This window comes from Podarcis cretensis (genome assembly GCF_951804945.1).
Source record: "Podarcis cretensis genome assembly, chromosome: 8".
In the NCBI taxonomy this organism is placed as follows: Eukaryota; Metazoa; Chordata; class Lepidosauria; order Squamata; family Lacertidae; genus Podarcis; species Podarcis cretensis.
The window spans coordinates 67901800-67918687 of record NC_137177.1 but is presented as its reverse complement, the minus strand read 5'-3'; the positions used below and the strand labels follow the sequence as shown (position 1 = coordinate 67918687).

The window sequence follows — 16888 nt, the reverse complement described above, 5'->3', positions numbered from 1 at the left end:
AGGAACCCTGAACAATGATGTGCCAGCCCTTATATAGACTTTCTGAAATTGCCCACCCTGGAGCCCAAGACCACCCCCCAATACATCATACATACATAACGGAAGGGGTGGTCTACAGCAGATACACATCACAGGAGGCGGTCTACAGCAGAAATCCCGTCTGGCAGGAAACCTGTTGATGGGTTTATCTGGAGAGCCTGGCCAGTCTTATGTGGTGATAAATACTTAATTCCCTCACCCTATTCATATCTTAAATGTGCCCTTAAGGCAGGATTTGTGAGCAAAGAGACAATGGGGAGGTTTTTCCCATTTCCTCCCTCCTTGCAGACGAACATTTGGTCAATTTGGGACAGTCAAAATCATTTCAGGACTGTCTTCCTGTACTGTTTCAGACATGTGGATTATATATTTATGTAGATGTTTGCCTTGTACATTTATAACTTAGTCCTTATAATTCTCATAACAAGGCCAAAGGGAGTCTACCCAGTTGAGCATCTGGGGCCAACTGGATTATTTTTCTGGGGAACCTGCAAGAATGATCTGAGTGCAACAACAGCAGAGCTCGCCCCGCTCATGAATCCCAGCAACTGCCCTCCAAAGCATACCGTGTCCGAAAGTGGAATTGAAACCAACAGCATCATGACCAGCAGAAAGCAGAAGTGAAGGGAGTAGAGGAAAATCCTCTGCAGCTTCTCTTCCACTTTTACTTTATTACTTTTACAAAAAAGAATGCACACCAGAAGCGACTTATAATCCACTTTTTATTAAGCAGTTGCAAAGAAGGCTTCTCTTTGCCCTGTTAATAGTGCCAGGAAGTTGTGTGAAGCTTTGTGCCCTGGCCAAGACATACACACATATACACAAAAGAAGGCTGGATTTCAGTCAAGGCACTGGCAAGTCTTACAAGGCAAAATTCACATCCAGTGTTTGGTTAAGCTTGAAGTTTAAAGAAATGTTTTAATAACATTTTATACAGTAAGAGGATTGATAACACATGAATAATCAAACATTTTTGAAATCATTACCATAATTCTTACCCTCCCGATGTATATTCCACCTTCACTTAAAACTACCAGGTTAACAACTATCGCAGGACAAGTTTCAAGAAAAAAACTCCTTATAAAGTGCCTGCCAATTTGGTTTTGCTTAGAGTTCTTTAAGGCAGACCAACCTATTCTTCATTCATCTTCACCATCTCTTTAAAACTCTAGTTTTCTAGCAATTTGCACAACAAATATGTAAAAAAAAAGGGGGGGGGAATTGGCAAGGAACTGAGGACTACATGTTTGGCAGTGCTGGTAAACAGTACAGACCCGGTCTCATTCATAGATGCAGTTTTTGCTCATAAGTAGAGGGCGACAAGGAGAACAGAACACCTAAAGGGGTGGGGTGTTGTGCGAAGCGTGCAAAGGGGTGAGTGGGAAGCGAAAGTGAGGCACGCAGTCACACACTGCTTGGCTCATGAAGGGCTGTGGCCCACCAGAGTATCTGGCACACTGAAGAGGACAGAAGCACTCTCTGGCAAAATCTCTCAAGGAGGGCAGCCAACATCTGCATGGGCCACCCTAAGCAACATGAAATGCAAGTCAAAAGTACTTTCAAGGTTGCATTTGACCCTCATTTCCCTAACAGATAATATATTCTGCTGGTATGTTGAGGAAGCTTTTCTTGCCGGTTTTAGTTTTGCCAGAACCCCCAATGCTGAAATGTTAGTTAAATTCAACCAGAAATACGTTTTCAAAAATACTTTTATAATATTTGTTCAGGTCCAGGCAAAAGGCACTGAGGAACGACAGCTTACGATGAGAAGAGCAGAAGGCACAGTGTTTTGTCCCAAATACTGCAAAAGGTGTTTTGGCACTTAAGTGCTTGGAGTGTGCAAGTTTCATGGTTGTTCCCCACCCGATCAGGAGATATTATCTAATTAAGGCAACAATGATTCCAAAATGGCACAAGAGGGGGGGGGGGAATTTCCAGAAAGCACAAATGAAAGCTAGTTTCCTTCCCTGTCCAGGTATAGCAGGTGAAACAGATAAAAAATACCCATGATCTATGAAAACCCACCCAGAAACTCACAGCTTCAGTATAGATCATGATACCCCCAAGCCTTAAGATGTTTCACCCTCACTCATACAGGTCTTAGCAGTCTCAGCCAACTGCAACAGCATTTACAAGTTGAAGCGCATCATCTGAATAAAGGCACATTTGTCTATAGGCTACAGAGTTAACATTTCTATCCAAAATAAACGTTTGATTTGTGCACCCGTAGGAAAGCTTGATATGGAGGAGACTGATGTTCTTGTTGAAAACTGCTTCAAGTTCCAGGGTTTCCTCAAACGGCTCACGAGGACACGCTCCAAACTATATATATATATTTTAAAAAAATAATCACAAGGGGTCAGGAGAAGAAACATGATTTTATGCTTCAAATCAAAGGATACCTTAAAAACTATTTATATTTGAAGAGTGTTCCCTTTATAAAAAGTGGTCATCATCTGACACTGGGCAACTAGCAAAATTGGCAACCACAGAATGCATAGCACTTGCTGTTCACTTCCCATTAAGAACAAACTCAACAAAAGGAATTGGGGCGGCAGTTTTACCCTCCCAAACCGTATGTTGTTGGGACTCCAGCTGCATGAAGCCAACAGCCATCAAACCAGAAAGTTATCTGCACAGTCTTGAGTCAATTCGTACATGAATCAGGGCACAGAAGCATTTGTGGCAGCTATTTCACAGTGCCAGGGAACTCTTTTTCCTGAAAACAGAGGTGGCCCTCTAGAAGCTGCTGAACTGCTGCTTCAATCATCCTTGACCATTGGCCATGCTGGCTGAGGGGGATGAGAGTCCAGCAACATCTGGAGCCACTCCTTAGCCTAGCGATTGAGAAGAGCTAAAAGATCTTCCTATTTGAGCAGTGTTACTACTAGATCAACGCAGGTGGCGCTGTGGGTTAAAGCCTCAGCGCTTAGGACTTGACGATCGAAAGGTCGGCGGTTCGAATCCCTGCGGCGGGGTGCGCTCCCGCTGCTCGGTCCCAGCGCCTGCCAACCTAGCAGTTCGAAAGCACCCCCGGGTGCAAGTAGATAAATAGGGACCGCTTACCAGCGGGAAGGTAAACGGCGTTTGCGTGTGCGGCTCTGGCTCGCCAGATGCAGCTTTGTCACGCTGGCCACGTGACCCGGAAGTGTCTCCGGACAGCGCTGGCTCCTGGCCTCTTGAGTGAGATGGGCGCACAACCCCAGAGTCTGTCAAGACTGGCCCGTACGGGCAGGGGTACCTTTACCTTTACTACTAGATCAAACCTATCTATTCTTAAGGAAGTCAGCCCTGCATGCTCACTGGAAGGACAGATCGTGAAGCTGAGACTCCAATACTTTGGCCACCTCATGAGAAGAGAAGACTCCCTGGAAAAGACCCTGATGTTGGGAAAGATGGAGGGCACAAGGAGAAGGGGACGACAGAGGATGAGATGGTTGGACAGTGTTCTTGAAGCTACCAGCATGAGTTTAACCAAACTGCGGGAGGCAGTGGAAGACAGGAGTGCCTGGCGTGCTCTGGACCATGGGGTCATGAAGAGTCGGACACGACTAAACGACTAAACAACAACAACTACTAGATCAATGTACCTGGGGAAATACTATCTTATAGGGCTTTTACATGCAACCTTTTAGAAGAGATCTCAGTCTGCAGTGGGTCTACTGGGATCGGAACAGAATATATAATACCTGGCTCCTCTTTACTACAAATCCCGAGAGAGACAGACAGAAGAAAGCCACTTGACTGCATTACCAGTGGCCTTCCAACGGAGAATCACAAGTTCTTTCTTTGAAGACGTTTTTCAGGGGCACAAATGGCAAATAAATCAGAGAGGTCCAATATATCAGTGAGTCCCAGGCTAAGGAGCAAGGGGTCTCCAATTCCAAGGCCTCTATTTGATTATGGATGCCTTTGCTAACCTCCAGTTGTTTTGGACTACAACTCCCATCAGCCACAGCCATATTCGCAAGGTCTGATGGGAGTTGTAGCCCAAAGAAACTGCAGGGAAACATGTTGGCGAAGGTTGGTCGATGATATTCCATGCCTAACCAGGACTAAAAACACTTACCGATGATGATGATTAAGAGAACGACCACCACTGCAATCAGAATGGCCCACATCTGCCAAGAGAGAGAAACAGAGCAGAACTATTAAATCTGCGAGCCACCACCATAATTTGCAAGTTTAATCTAGTATCCTAGTTTTGTCTAATTGCAATCATTCAACCGACACTGGCATTTAACATAATTTGAGAACTGGGAATTTCTTTGAGAAGTAAAGGTAAAGGGACCCCTGACCATTAGGTCCAGTCGTGACGGACTCTGGGGTTGCGGCACACATCTCGCTTTATTGGCCGAGGGAGCCGGCGTACATCTTCCGGGTCATGTGGCCAGCATGACTAAGCCGCTTCTGGCAAACCAGAGCAGCGCACGGAAAAGCCATTTAGCTTCCCGCTGGAGCGGTACCTATTTATCTACTTGCACTTTGTGCTTTTGAACTGCTAGGTGGGCAGGAGCAGGGACCGAGCACCGGGAGCTCACCCCGTCGCGGGGATTCGAACCACTGACCTTCTGATTGGCAAGTCCTAGGTTCTGTGGTTTAACCCACAGCACCAAGTAGCAGCCTACTAATAGAAGGATTCCTGTCAATATGATTTAGCAGTATATATTTTCACCATTTTTTTTATAAAAATCAGGAACTGGGAAATTGTGTGCATTAGTTAACAGGGAGTAAAACACATAATCATAGAATTGTAGAGTTGGAAGGGACCCCAAGGGTAAACCCTGCAATGCAGGAATCTCAACTGAAGACTCCATGACAAGTGGCCATCTGACCTCTACTTAAAGGAGAGTCCACCACATTCCAAGGGTGGACATTCCACTGTGAAACAGCTCTTACTGTCAGAAAGTTCTTCCAGATGTTTAGTTGGAATCCCCTTTCTTTTAACTGAAGCCATCGGGGTGGATCCTAACCTCTGGAACCAGAGAAAATAAACTTCCCACTGGTGTCCCCTTCCTGACCCCCTACAGGTCTTCAGTTTCCAAGAGGCTCCCTCAATCATCCTTTGCAGCTGTCCAGGGACCCAGGGGGAACCCCGTATCTTCTGCCCACCTGGTTCCCTCCAGATGTTCTGGACCTCAGCTGTATTCCAAAACACCTGGAGGGCCCCAGGCTGGCAAAGGCTGCTGCAGCCCAGTCAGTTACCTTGCAATTCTTCCACCAGTACTTCCTCTTCAGCTTGGCTGCATTTGTCTCAAACTGGGCAGCTCCGGCTTGCAGGGCATCCACGCGGTCATCCAGCACAGACAGCTTCTCATCCCTTTCCAAAACCTTGTCCACATTGACTCTCATGATATCCACCACCTGAGAAGTCAGAACGGTACTTAGCATGCATGTGTATGCCTCTATCATTTCTTTACATATACAGTCATACCTCGGGTTACAGACACTTCAGGTTGCGTTTTTTCGGGTTACGGACCTGCTGAAACCCGGAAGTACCGGAACAGGTTACTTCCAGGTTTCGGTGGTCACGCATGCACTAAATCGTGCTTTGTACATGCGCAGAAGCGCCGAATCGCAACCTGCGCATGTACAGACGCACCGCTGCGGGTTGTGAACGTGCATCCCACACAGATCACTTTCGCAACTCGAGCGTCCACTGTATATACAGTTGTACCTTGGAAGTCGAACGGGCCCCCTTTGGCCAGATTCAGCAGCTAGGGTCTCTGTGTAGGGCATATACAGTGGTACCTCTCGTTACGTACTTAATTTGTTCCGGAGGTCTGTTCTTAACCTGAAACCTGAAGCTAATGGGGCTTCCCGCTGCCACTGCACCGCCGCTGCACGATTTCTGTTCTTATCCTGAAGCAAAATTCTTAACCCGAGGTACTATTTCTGGGTTAGCGGAGTCTGTAACCTGAAACGTATGTAACCTGAGGTACCACTGTACTTCCATGGACTAAGTCCACTGGCAGAGGAAAGCTTGGGCCAGCCTTGCCCACAGCCTAGTGCCTTCCAGATGGTATTGGACCCCGAAACCCAGCAGCCAGCGATGAGTTGGGAGGTGACGAACATCTGGAAGGCTGGTTTGCGTCGTAATAAATTGTAGTTGGCCACACAAGACCCTTTGTTGATTTCATGGCAGCAGATGGCCAAACTGAACCCCTCTGGAAACAGGAAAACCACGACAGGGTGCCAATCTGCGCGGCACTTGGAAGCCACAGTAAGTTTACACCCCCCCCTCCGCTTGAAGGTCACCCCCCACCACTACAGAGTAGGTAGTCTACAGTATGCATCTTGCTGCAGTTTCATGCAGTGCAGCCACAGAGAAGAGGAAGGAAGAGGGCAGATGATGGCCAGCTTTGCTCATGTCTTCTAAGAGACAGCCGGACCTCACCACACAGGGATGCTCAGGGGAGCCACAATGGTGCCACACCTACCTCATCCACCTGGTTCTGGGTTTGCTGAAGCCGGTTGCTGCCTGGGGCAGAGGCAGCCCCCGAGGGGCCACTGGTTGACCTGCAAGTCAGAGGCAACAGTCAGGTTATCACGGCCTACTGGGTGCTTGGCCAGAACAAAATTCCAGTGGTAAAGAATTCCCCCCGCATGTGTTGCTTCTTAGACTCGTGTCCATTGTACCAAATGGTGTCTTGAAAGCAGCTCATAATTAGCATTTAGAGTTAAAAACACCAGATTTCAATTTTTTTTATTTTTTTTAAAAAAACAAATCTTTACACCTTTAAAAATTAAAACCACGAAAGAAGCAGCTTCCAAAAGACAGACACTGGGGGAAGGAGAAATGAAAACAAATGTCAGCGGCATTTGAGAGTGCAAAGTTTCAAACTGGAGGATTAGCTGTTAAAAAAACAGTGATTTAAAGTTTCAGGAAGTGACCTCTAGCTCTCTTAGACCTCACTGTCTTTAGGATTTCAGCTCATGGCTGAATCATGTCTTCTTGCCAATTAAGTGTCAAGAAACTTGCATGTTATTAAAACCTCAGCCTAGGTGCCATTTGTGATACTGAAGTGGAAGGCAAAGTCACAAGAGGGGGGCACCAGCTGAAGCTCCCATCATGCTGGGTGTGGTTGATGGGTCTTGGGAGTCCAACAGGGTTCACCCCTGTAATACGGGAAAGCCACAAGTTGCCAGGAGGCTGTCAACACAGTGACGCCGCTTGACCCGTAACAGGTTCAAAGACGGGATGTGATGATTTGCCCATAACAGTTAAGTCCTTTAAAGTCTGCAGGGTTGTTTCTCTTGCATCAAATCCTCACCCGAAAAACTAAATTATCAGGGCAACACCCCCCACAAAAAACATCTGGAAGAAGAGCTGTCTTTCCCATAGGGCTTAATGGTGCATTGCTCCAGGGCACAGGCCTCTCAGGGGTGCCCCAGCGAGTGGGGGAGCTGCGTGGCTTTGCCAGCGGCCTCCCCTTTCCCTGCATGCCCAACTGCGCCCCACCAACCATATGGCTTGCGGGCATGCAACTTCCCTCCCAATCCTCTGCAGGGATCGCTCTCCCGCAATGGCTGGTAGTGCACAGCTTTGCCCCCCACCCATCTGTAGTAATTTGGGGGCGTTGAGCGGATATTTGCACCCCGGCGCCGCATCTGCTATAGACGGCCCTGTCTGGAAGCAACCAGTTTTGAAAAGGCACGATCCATCACACTGATCACTCTCTTGTTAACAGAAGGGCATGCATTGCAGTTGACCAAGGGGGCTGCCAAGTGTTACGTACATATGCAAGAAAACCCTATTTTAAGTTTGATGGAGGTTTTACATTAAACTGCTAATATGAAAGTGTGGATCTTCCAGTGTTGTGTGCAGGTCTCTCTATGCCAAAACAGAATGGTGTAAAATCCTATCCATGTTGACTGATAAACAACCTCCAAAAGTGTCCAATATGGCTGACCCTTCCTTTGTAACCACTTTTAACTGCAATGCTGGGACACAGTTATTAGGGAGGAAAGCCCTATTAGTCAGACTGTGGCTTGCTTAGGAGTAGCATTTATGCAAGTTTTATATTGCTTTTTCCACCCAGTTAGGAGCAAAATGTAATTAAAGCCATCAACACAAACTAATTCACACCGCCATTAAAATACCTAAGAGCACAAGCTTCTAAAAAAGCAGTCTAATAGTTGTACAATGGTTGTGTCCCTGGGGATTTAACTCCTAAATGCCTGGGTGAATAAATAAAGACTCTGCAAGCATCGGAAGACCATCAGTGAGGGGAAACCATCCCATTTCCCAAGGGAGGGGCAAAGTCAGGTGATGGGGCCACGCCACTGAGAACCCTGCTTAAACATACATGGGATAGCACTGAAAGCCTCTTTCACTTTCACAGCTGAACAACCATCTCCTTCCGAAAGTGAGTTTTGGAAATTCACTGGGGTGTTTCTGCCCAGCAGTACTGGTAAGGGAAAGGGCTTGCAAGGTTGGCGAGTCTAGCTGACTCTTCCTGGTGCCCCGCTGGTTGGTTGGTTTTCAATGGCACAGAACCATCATGCCAAGTTGAGCCCCATCAGCCCAAATGTGTGATTTATACTAATCTCCTCCCAGCTGAATTCTGGTCCAGGTGGGCAAGAGAAACAGCTGTTTAACAGCTGGCACCAGAAGAAAAGGGAGAGCCTCATTTCCTAGGGTGACCTGTATCCCACATGCTCACCCCGAACCACTTGAAATTCAACAGGGAACACTTTGTTTTTAAAAGAAAATTAGAATATACAACACCCATTGCAAAGTGGTGACATTGCTCAAGTTCAGCCTGTGGTTAATTCTTCGAGAGCGTCAGGGCTCCTGAGCGCTGGCACCGTGATTCATAGGGGCTGAGCCCCCAAACAAATTAAGCTCCAATTTCCCCCTCCATACTGAAAGCCTGAAAGATTACTCTTCGTTTGCCTTACAAGGGAACAGGCACGGTACTACATCCCTTTCCTTTAAGGCTTCCGCCCTAACCCAGCATGGAATTCATGGGGATTTACTGCCAAGTAGACATGGAGCTGCTTCCCAAAAAGTTTTACCGTACAGTACTTGGAGCAGGCACAGTGAAATTAATGCACTTAAGCCAGTAGCGTCTACTCCGAGGAGGACTAGCCTTGGAGAGGCGTGAGAACCCAACTTCGGCAGCGGGCCACTTTACGGCTGCAGCCGTTGTGTGCGTCGGTGGAGACGCGTCCCCGAAGGCACTCTGCCTATGCCTAGAGGCCGCGCCTCTGCCCACGCCACGCAAGCCCGGGAAAGGAAACGAGAGAGTGTCCAGCAGACTTTCACTACCCCCCGTGGCGGCCAGGAGCAACGCGACGGGCCAGCGCGCCGGGGTGCAAAAGCGAAAGGGAGGGAGAGCAACCAGGCTGCGGGCCCGGGCCTAAGGCCGGGGAGGCACCGCCCCAAGCAGGGCAGCTAGCGGGGAGCCCCGACGCCCGCCCACCGCCCCCAGATCAGGACCGGTCCCCCTCCGCCTGCCGACAGGGCTCACATGGTGACGTTGGGGCTGGTGGTGGCGCAGCAGCGGCTCTCTCCGAAAAACTTCTGCTGCTCTCCGGGCTGTTGCTGGTGCCGCTTCGGGCTGCAACTTTTGCAGGCGCGGCCGCTGGGTGGGGCCTTGGGAAGCTCCGCCCCGCAGGCCGGGGATAGCCCCCAGCCCCAGGAGCAGGAGGCGGAGGAAGGGGAAGCGGCTAGGCGCCTCCGAGAGCGCAACCCGCGGAGCTGGAAACCCACCCGACGGCAAGGAGCAGCGGAGAAGCCTTGCAAGCACTTGAGCGCGCTCAGCCGACGGCTTCTGGGCTTCTGAACCCGCTGGCCGCGGCGCCCCGTCCGTCCCGGGTCTCTTCTTAGGGCTTCTTCGAAAACTCTTGATTTGTGGCGTCTTCTTTTCCTGGACGGCCGTGGCTGGAAGGCTACTAGGCACGATGGCTCTTCCCCGCTCCCAGGCGCAGCAATGCATCTAAACGGCAGTTGTTGAAAGCTACAGGAAGGCACAAGGGCTCTTGCGCTCGGGTCCTACTTGCGCGTTTCCCACTGCTTCGCTGGACGGTGCACTCGATAGGCCACTGGCTTGATCCACCAGGGCTCTCCTTACTGTATGTTCTGAAGTGCATTGCGCTGGAGGAAGGCTGGTGAGCCTCCGTTGCTCGTCCTACTCAGAGGAGATGCGCTCAAGTTAAGAACGGAGCAGCCGATCACCAGCTGCATTTGGGAGTACCTGATAGGGGGGCACGTCTTTACCTGCACCACGCTTGATGTCAAATATGATGCCTAGTGCTGGGCAGGTGGGCATGTTGGGCGGGACCGGACCCTACCTACTTTTGATTTAGAGAAAGGTTGTGGCCGCAAACAGGCTAACAAGGAATTCTCGGGAAGTAGTGATGGTCACCAACCTGGATGGCTTTATAAGAGGATTAGGCGCATTCATAATTCTTCTAAATGCTGGTTGCTGGAAGCCACAGGCAGGGAGAGTGCCCTTGTGCTTGTTTCCTGCTCGCGGGCTTCCCACAGGCATCTGGTCAGTCCTGTGAGAACAGGATGCTAGATCAGATGGTCCCCTTTTAGCCTAATCTGGCAGGACTTGCCTTATGTTCTTACAACAAGGCATGACAGACTATGCTTATCTCCTTTTGTTGATGAGTCCCTAGTCTGGTAGATTAGCAGGATGCTGTGGACATTGGAGTACTGCATATTGACTTCAGCAGTGCTTTTTGACAATTTCCCCCCATGACACACTTGTTATCTATTGGTATCTAAGGAATTGTATTTAAAGAGCATTTACAAATGCCTCTTGTTTACCTAGGGAAGAGTGTCGGGCAGGGTTTGGACTTGGGTCTGCTGTTGCTTAACACCTTTATAAATGACTGAACAAAGAAATGGAAATCTGCAGATGACACGGAACTGGGTGGAGTAGCTAAAACATTGGAAGACAAAGGAAACAAGAAGACAGAGAAGTGGCCAGAACTATCAAAACAAATTTCAACAGAGATAAATGTAGAGTTCAGTATGGAAGGTAGGCAAAACCTGGGGCACATATGCAAGATGGCTGACTCATGGCACAACCTGTCACTCAGCCAGTCTTCCAAAGCCCAGAAAGTATTTCCACACAGAAGGCTTAGAAGCAACTCTGACGTGGCCTTTGCAGTGCTAATGGAAAGCTAACCTAGGCAGGGCAGAAAGTGCATTTGCATTGCAAAAGCCTTTCCTGTGATTCAGCATGGAAAAGAGCACTGAGGGCAATTCAAGCCTGGCATCTACAAAATACTAGTGAAAATCTTCATTGCTGGAGCCCTCTGCTATGCCAGAAGAACAGCACTGATTATTTTGAGAGGTATGGCCTGGAGAACAGGTCCTATGAGGAAAGGTGTTGGGTATGTCTAGCCAGGAAATATATTAAAATGTTAGAGGACAGAGTCAATTTGTTTTCTGTTGCTTCAGAGCTGGGGGGTGGGGGTCCTGCAGACCTCCAGATATTGTTGAACCACCACCACCACCAACCAACATGCCCAGAAATGATGGGAACCACATCATAGATTCTCCACCTGCTGCTCTAGAGGGAAGGCCATGAACCAGAGGCTTGAAACATTTTAAATGAAACATTAAGAAATTTCCTGATGGCATGAGGACTTTTGACAGGCCAACAGACTGCTGCCTAGCAGGGCCGGCCCACCGACAGTTGCCTCAAGCGGCAGGCTGGGGAGGGTCGGCAGTCAGTTGATCACCTGCACTTGTTGCCTGTATTGGCCACCTAGAAAGAGCAGGGCTGCTGGCTTCCAGTTTCCTGTGTGCCAGGAGATGGACGCCTCTCCCAACACCATGGAGAGAGACGGATAATCTGCATTTTCTGCATTCCTCTTCAGTTGGAAGAGGAACCTGGCTCTCACCCACAGTTTGCCTGGCACTCGCTTCCCCATGGAATGTGAGGGCAGACAAAGGCACTGGGTGCATGGAGCAATCTGGCTGCCACGACCCCCAAAAGCGTTCCTGGAAGAACAGGTTATCCTGCTAATTGGGGTTTTTTTTAAACTACAGGTGTGTGCTAGAGATGATAAACTGCAAAAACGAACATAGCTACAAGGATTTAAAAGGTTTGGATTGAGAGCGGATTTCATTCGGATGATGGGGGGGGGGAATGGGATCCCACGGTTTGCTTATATCAAAGTTTTTCTCTACGTTTATGATACAGTAACCTTTCCCGGAATGCAAGTTTTTTTTAAAAAAAAAAAGTGAGGAAGAAATTGGAATATAAATATGGATTTTAACAAAACTGGAACTGCATGTGTGAGAGAAAGGAACTGAGAGGGAAGAGGGCGGAACGCTACTCTTTGAAAATATGGAGCAAAGCCTGCCTTAGCCACAAAAGAGTGTGTTTGACTCTTGGCCATAAATCAGCGGCAGGGAAGAAAGGAGTCTACCAGCTGTGGGAATAGAAGCTTTTGGACTACCTATTTGCAGTCTGGATTCAAACCGTTCTTCCTAGGCTGGAAAAATTGTGAAGGTGGCTTCGCGACTGGAAGCCAAATCACGGCCTGTAAGAATAGCCAGTGGCTGGAGGCATGTCCTGTGTTGTCACAGGGGCTCATGAGAAGCAAAAATGTCCCTCTCAATCATGGAAATGGGTATAGTTTTAATCACAACTCATCTCACTTATGCCCATTTTGCACTCCTGAACAGGTGCCCAAACCTGACAGTGAGTTTTATCCAGGCTAGCCTGACTCAAGAGTAAACCCACTGAAGCTAATGAACATGACTAACTTAGGTCCATTGATTTCAGTGGGTCTACTCTGAGCAGGATCTAGTCGGTGGCAACCCTGTGCATTGAAATAGGAGTAGCTATATAAATACATGCATATCTTAAAAAAGAACAGACTTCAAGTGGGGAAATTTTCTTCATTTTTAATTTACAGCAGAAAGAATATAAAGCATTCAGAAAACATTTTCCATATTTTAAGGGCAATTCAAAACATTTTGCATGGTTCCAGCAGCTGAGTTCTTCAACAGATCCATTGATTCAGTGATGCTTTTAACATGCACAGTTACAAAAATAAAACTTACAAAAAGAGACATCTATACTAGGTTTACATGCAAGTCTCGGGGACCCCCCCTCCCCTCTGTTTGGGCGCCAACTGCTGTGTGGAACTGCCATTAAGCGTGCAACCATAGAGGGGGTTCATGTTATATTCTTTATTTCGTTCACACAGGATCGTTCGTTTCACACGTGATGTCACACAAAGGAGCAATTCTGGGTTTGGGGGAGACATACAAGAGGGTCCTGGACTCAGGCGCTCAGGCACCTCGATGATTCAGGAAGGTGGCCCTGAGGGGGTCTTCCTGTTTCTAACTGAGTCCCGCAACCCAGGAAAGGGCAAGCAAAATATTTTTTATTTATTTTTAAAAAACTGATATACTGTCTTGGGAGCGTTCTCAAACCAAACATGCCCGAGGTCATTGATATGCCCAAAGGTGATGGCCCTGATTCAGCAAGGCCTTTTGGCACGTGTCAAACTGGAATAAACACACAGGTTGTTCCAACAAAGACCCCACCTGGATCTCTCTGAGGAACAAGGGGAGGGGGGAAATGACAGCCGTGACCCTCAGCCTGCCCTGTAGGTCCCAAGCAAGGGCTTCTTGCTCCAGCCTTGGCAGCACCCCAAGAGCCAGGCTGACACTCGGTCAACGCAACACCAAGCCTGCGGATCTGGAAGGGTTGAAGTGGAAACACCTCAGGGTAGCCCTGACTCTGAAGAACCCCCTTTTAGGACAAACGGAGGGGACAGGCTCCAAAAATCGCCACTCGGGTCGTGACTGGTGAGGATGGAAAGCAACAAGGGTCAGCCCAAAATGAGACAACAAGCGCACCGTTTGAAAATGGCAAGCAGAAGGTGCTGCCAAGTTGGCGCCCGCTTCTGGCTCCTTGCTCCTCTTTGCCCCCCTGTGCAAAGGGCCCAGGAAGCCCAGGGCTGGCCTGAGAGGGCAGCAGCAGGAGCTGAGGTCTCCTTTGCCCGCCTGCCCAGCTTTGGGCTTTTCTGTGTTTCCCCCCTTTACTGAACTGGGCCACAAAACAGCACTTAACAAACGTACAGAGGGGTCTAAGCAGGAGCTTCAGCACACACACCGCAGTTATTTTTCAGTCTTGGCAGTGAAATAAAGGAATTTAAAAAAAGAGAAAGAGAGAGATATACAATTTCAATGAGAGAAAAGGCACGGAGAGCTCTGACCCCAGGTTGGCTTTTGTCTTTCTTTTCTTTTCGTTTCTGTTGCCACAATCTTTGTGTGTTTTAACTCTTCTTTTATAAAGACACCAGTTTAAAAGCTTCACAGAATTGTGAGTATTTTTAGGCTTCACAACAAGCCTCTGAGCAAAGACTACACATTGCATCTGGTGGCTGGGATCAAGCAAGAACAATTACTCTTCCATAAAGCAAAACGCCTAAAGAAGCCAGGCCAAGCGACCAACCCACTGGCAACGTTTCAACTGGCACTAGCAGGATACAGGGCATTGGGGGGGGGAGGCGTGCGGGATGGACGGAGGTAGCCAGGCAGAGCTGGACGGGCAGGCTGGCGGCCCCCCGCTGCCACCTCTGACCTGACATACACCCAGTCAAAAGCCAAAATAATCCATCTGACTTCAGGCGCAGCGGAGTGTAGTTCAAAAATCAAGATTTGCCCACCCCCTCACCCCTCACCCCACTTCCCAGCGTCTACATTTCACATCAGCTTCCATATCGAAATGACTCTTCTAAAACAGATTTCTTTGGCTCCTGTCTATGTGGAAATAGCAATATACCATGACACCCCTACAAAACCTGCTTGCATCTTTTAAACTTTTACTCTTTTTTTAAAATTTTGTGCAATTTTTAGTACATTGTCTGACTTCCAGCAGGAAATATGGATATGTGAAACATATTTTTTTTTCTACTTTCATACTATTTCTTTTTCTTTTATTTTTATTTTTTTATTTTATGTTCATTCTAAGTGTTCTTTATTGGAGTGAGAGTGTATGGTGTTAAGCTAGATACAATTTTGTATTCTTATGATTATCTGCTTTGCAAAATAACTTAATTTTTCTTAAGCAATATTAGCATTCACTTTACTTGGCACCATTGGCAAAAAAAGGAGAAATTAAATAAAATATTAAAAAGGTAACCAAGAAGGTTAAAAGAAATTTAAATAAACTTCTGGTAGCCAAAATCAAATGTAAACATAACTCTTTTTTAAAAAGTAATGTTACTTTGCCGTTTTTTTCCTAAGTCTAAATACATTTTAGCTCTTCTGCTTCTGCAGTTTAGTCATGCGTTAGCAAAATGTTCTTCTAAAGAACATTTAAAATAAAGTTTCTTATAGTGAAATAAAGTTTTTTTGTTTCATTTTACAGACCATAAGCCACTAATGCTTTGCTTTTTCATGTCTTCTTTTTGTCCTTGAATTCATGCACATCTGTTTTAGTATATACAATATGTACAAACATCCACACTCTTCTCGCTCATTCAGACAAAACTATACAAATACGCAAATTTCTCTTGCCAAGTTATTGACCCTTTGTGAATAAAATAGTTAGCAATTAATCAATATATTCCCTTTCAAATATTTATTTCTCATTTCCATTTCTACCTTCTCTCTATGTACAGAAACTGCCTAGGTTTTCTTTTTTTCTTTTTTTTTTTGGAGATGAAATAGCCAAAACAAGAGATTTACTGGCCGGAATGCAGCACCCGACTGCTCGCTCCCTTCGGTGGTAGAAATGTCCAGTCAGCTTATTTGCATGTGACTCTTCGGTCGAACAAGAGGTCTGCAGGTTACCAAAATGCTTTACAAATCATCATTGTTATTAAAGAAGTAAAAATCTTGCGTGAAGTAAGGCCAGAAAATAAAGTGCCAAATATGAGAAGTGCATATGGCAGCTGAGATACTTGAAGGCTCGAGAAAGAGAGAGAGAGAGAGAGCACAAGAGAGAGACAGAGAGACAGAGAGAAAGAAAAAGGAAAACCACCGAACCAAAAGGATCTTTTTGCTTGAGCTGCTCACCCATTCTCTCTCCCCCGCCCCGCACCCCACCCTCTTGCAAAATACCCGTTTGCCTTAAAAACACTGACAGCTTTCTGGGAAAAGTCCCACGGGATACATTTAAAACCAGCAGATCTAAAAAGTTGCAGAGAGAGATTCGATGAAGAACAAAAAGACACAGGTGTGCAAAGGTGGTGATGGAGGAGGGAAGATGGAGGCCCCGTGCAAGACGGAAGGAAGGTGAGCAGCGCCTTTCCACAGGGAATCCCAACGGTTCCGGGTCTTGGAGATGATTGACAGGTGCAGGAATAGCATTCTTGGGTTGTGGGGTTTTTGCTTTTTTTGGTATTATTATTTGTACAGTTCCACACATTGTTTGTTTTGTTTTAATACAGCCCTATATGAAAAGGATAACTAATTGCTTCTCTTTTTTTTCATTTTTGAGAGGAACGAAGCAACTCATGAAAACGCCTTCCGGGTGTCACTTTCCCCCCCATGATCCAACCAAAGATTTGAGTTCCAAGATGTCTTGCTGAACAAATTAAAAGTTGTCCATGAAAGTGCAAATGTAATGACTAAACATTACCATTAAAATCCTGCAGCCGAAATTCTCGGCACTGCAGTCAGTTTCTTTTTTTTTTTAATAATTTTTTTTGTAGTTGTTGCATGTTTCTGCTAAAAACAGAAAATGAAAACAGTCTGAAAAGCAATGTCACATTGCTACGGGATGCTGCCGCCGCCGCCTCTTTCTTCAAGTTCCTTGGCCTTTTTCAATTCTTTCGCTCTGAAATGAAAGAAAAGGGAAAATGGGGGAAAGGTATGATGTTTCTGTTTCCAAAACCCTTGGTGTGAAAAATGAAA

General features: G+C 47.0%; 2 protein-coding genes across 4 annotated transcripts in view; both read right to left on the bottom strand.

Moving 5' to 3' along the window:
- Positions 1-744: 744 nt before the first annotated feature.
- On the bottom strand, positions 745-9648 carry VAMP3 (vesicle associated membrane protein 3). The gene is made up of 5 exons (XM_079987387.1): positions 9516-9648; positions 6480-6558; positions 5245-5403; positions 4109-4160; positions 745-2361 (listed from the first exon to the last, which is right to left on the bottom strand). Coding segments are annotated over exons 1-5 (312 nt in total). The 5' UTR covers positions 9518-9648; the 3' UTR covers positions 745-2341.
- A 3251-nt stretch (positions 9649-12899) lies between these two features.
- The window catches only part of CAMTA1 (calmodulin binding transcription activator 1), a 709235-nt gene continuing 705246 nt past the window's right edge, over positions 12900-16888 (bottom strand). For all 3 annotated transcript variants that reach the window (XM_079986723.1, XM_079986722.1, XM_079986724.1), the window contains one exon: positions 12900-16811. In XM_079986723.1, the coding sequence (XP_079842849.1) occupies positions 16779-16811 (33 nt within the window). In that variant the 3' untranslated portion in view covers positions 12900-16778. The remainder of the gene's footprint in view (positions 16812-16888) is intronic.

Excerpts from the sequence above, each read along its gene's own strand:
- VAMP3 (XM_079987387.1), bottom strand. Across the intron at positions 5,404-6,479 it reads CCCAGAACCAGGTGGATGAG|GTGGTGGATATCATGAGAGT; the intron begins GTAGGTGTGGCA and ends CTGACTTCTCAG. Across the intron at positions 4,161-5,244 it reads ACTGGTGGAAGAATTGCAAG|ATGTGGGCCATTCTGATTGC; the intron begins GTAACTGACTGG and ends CTCTCTTGGCAG.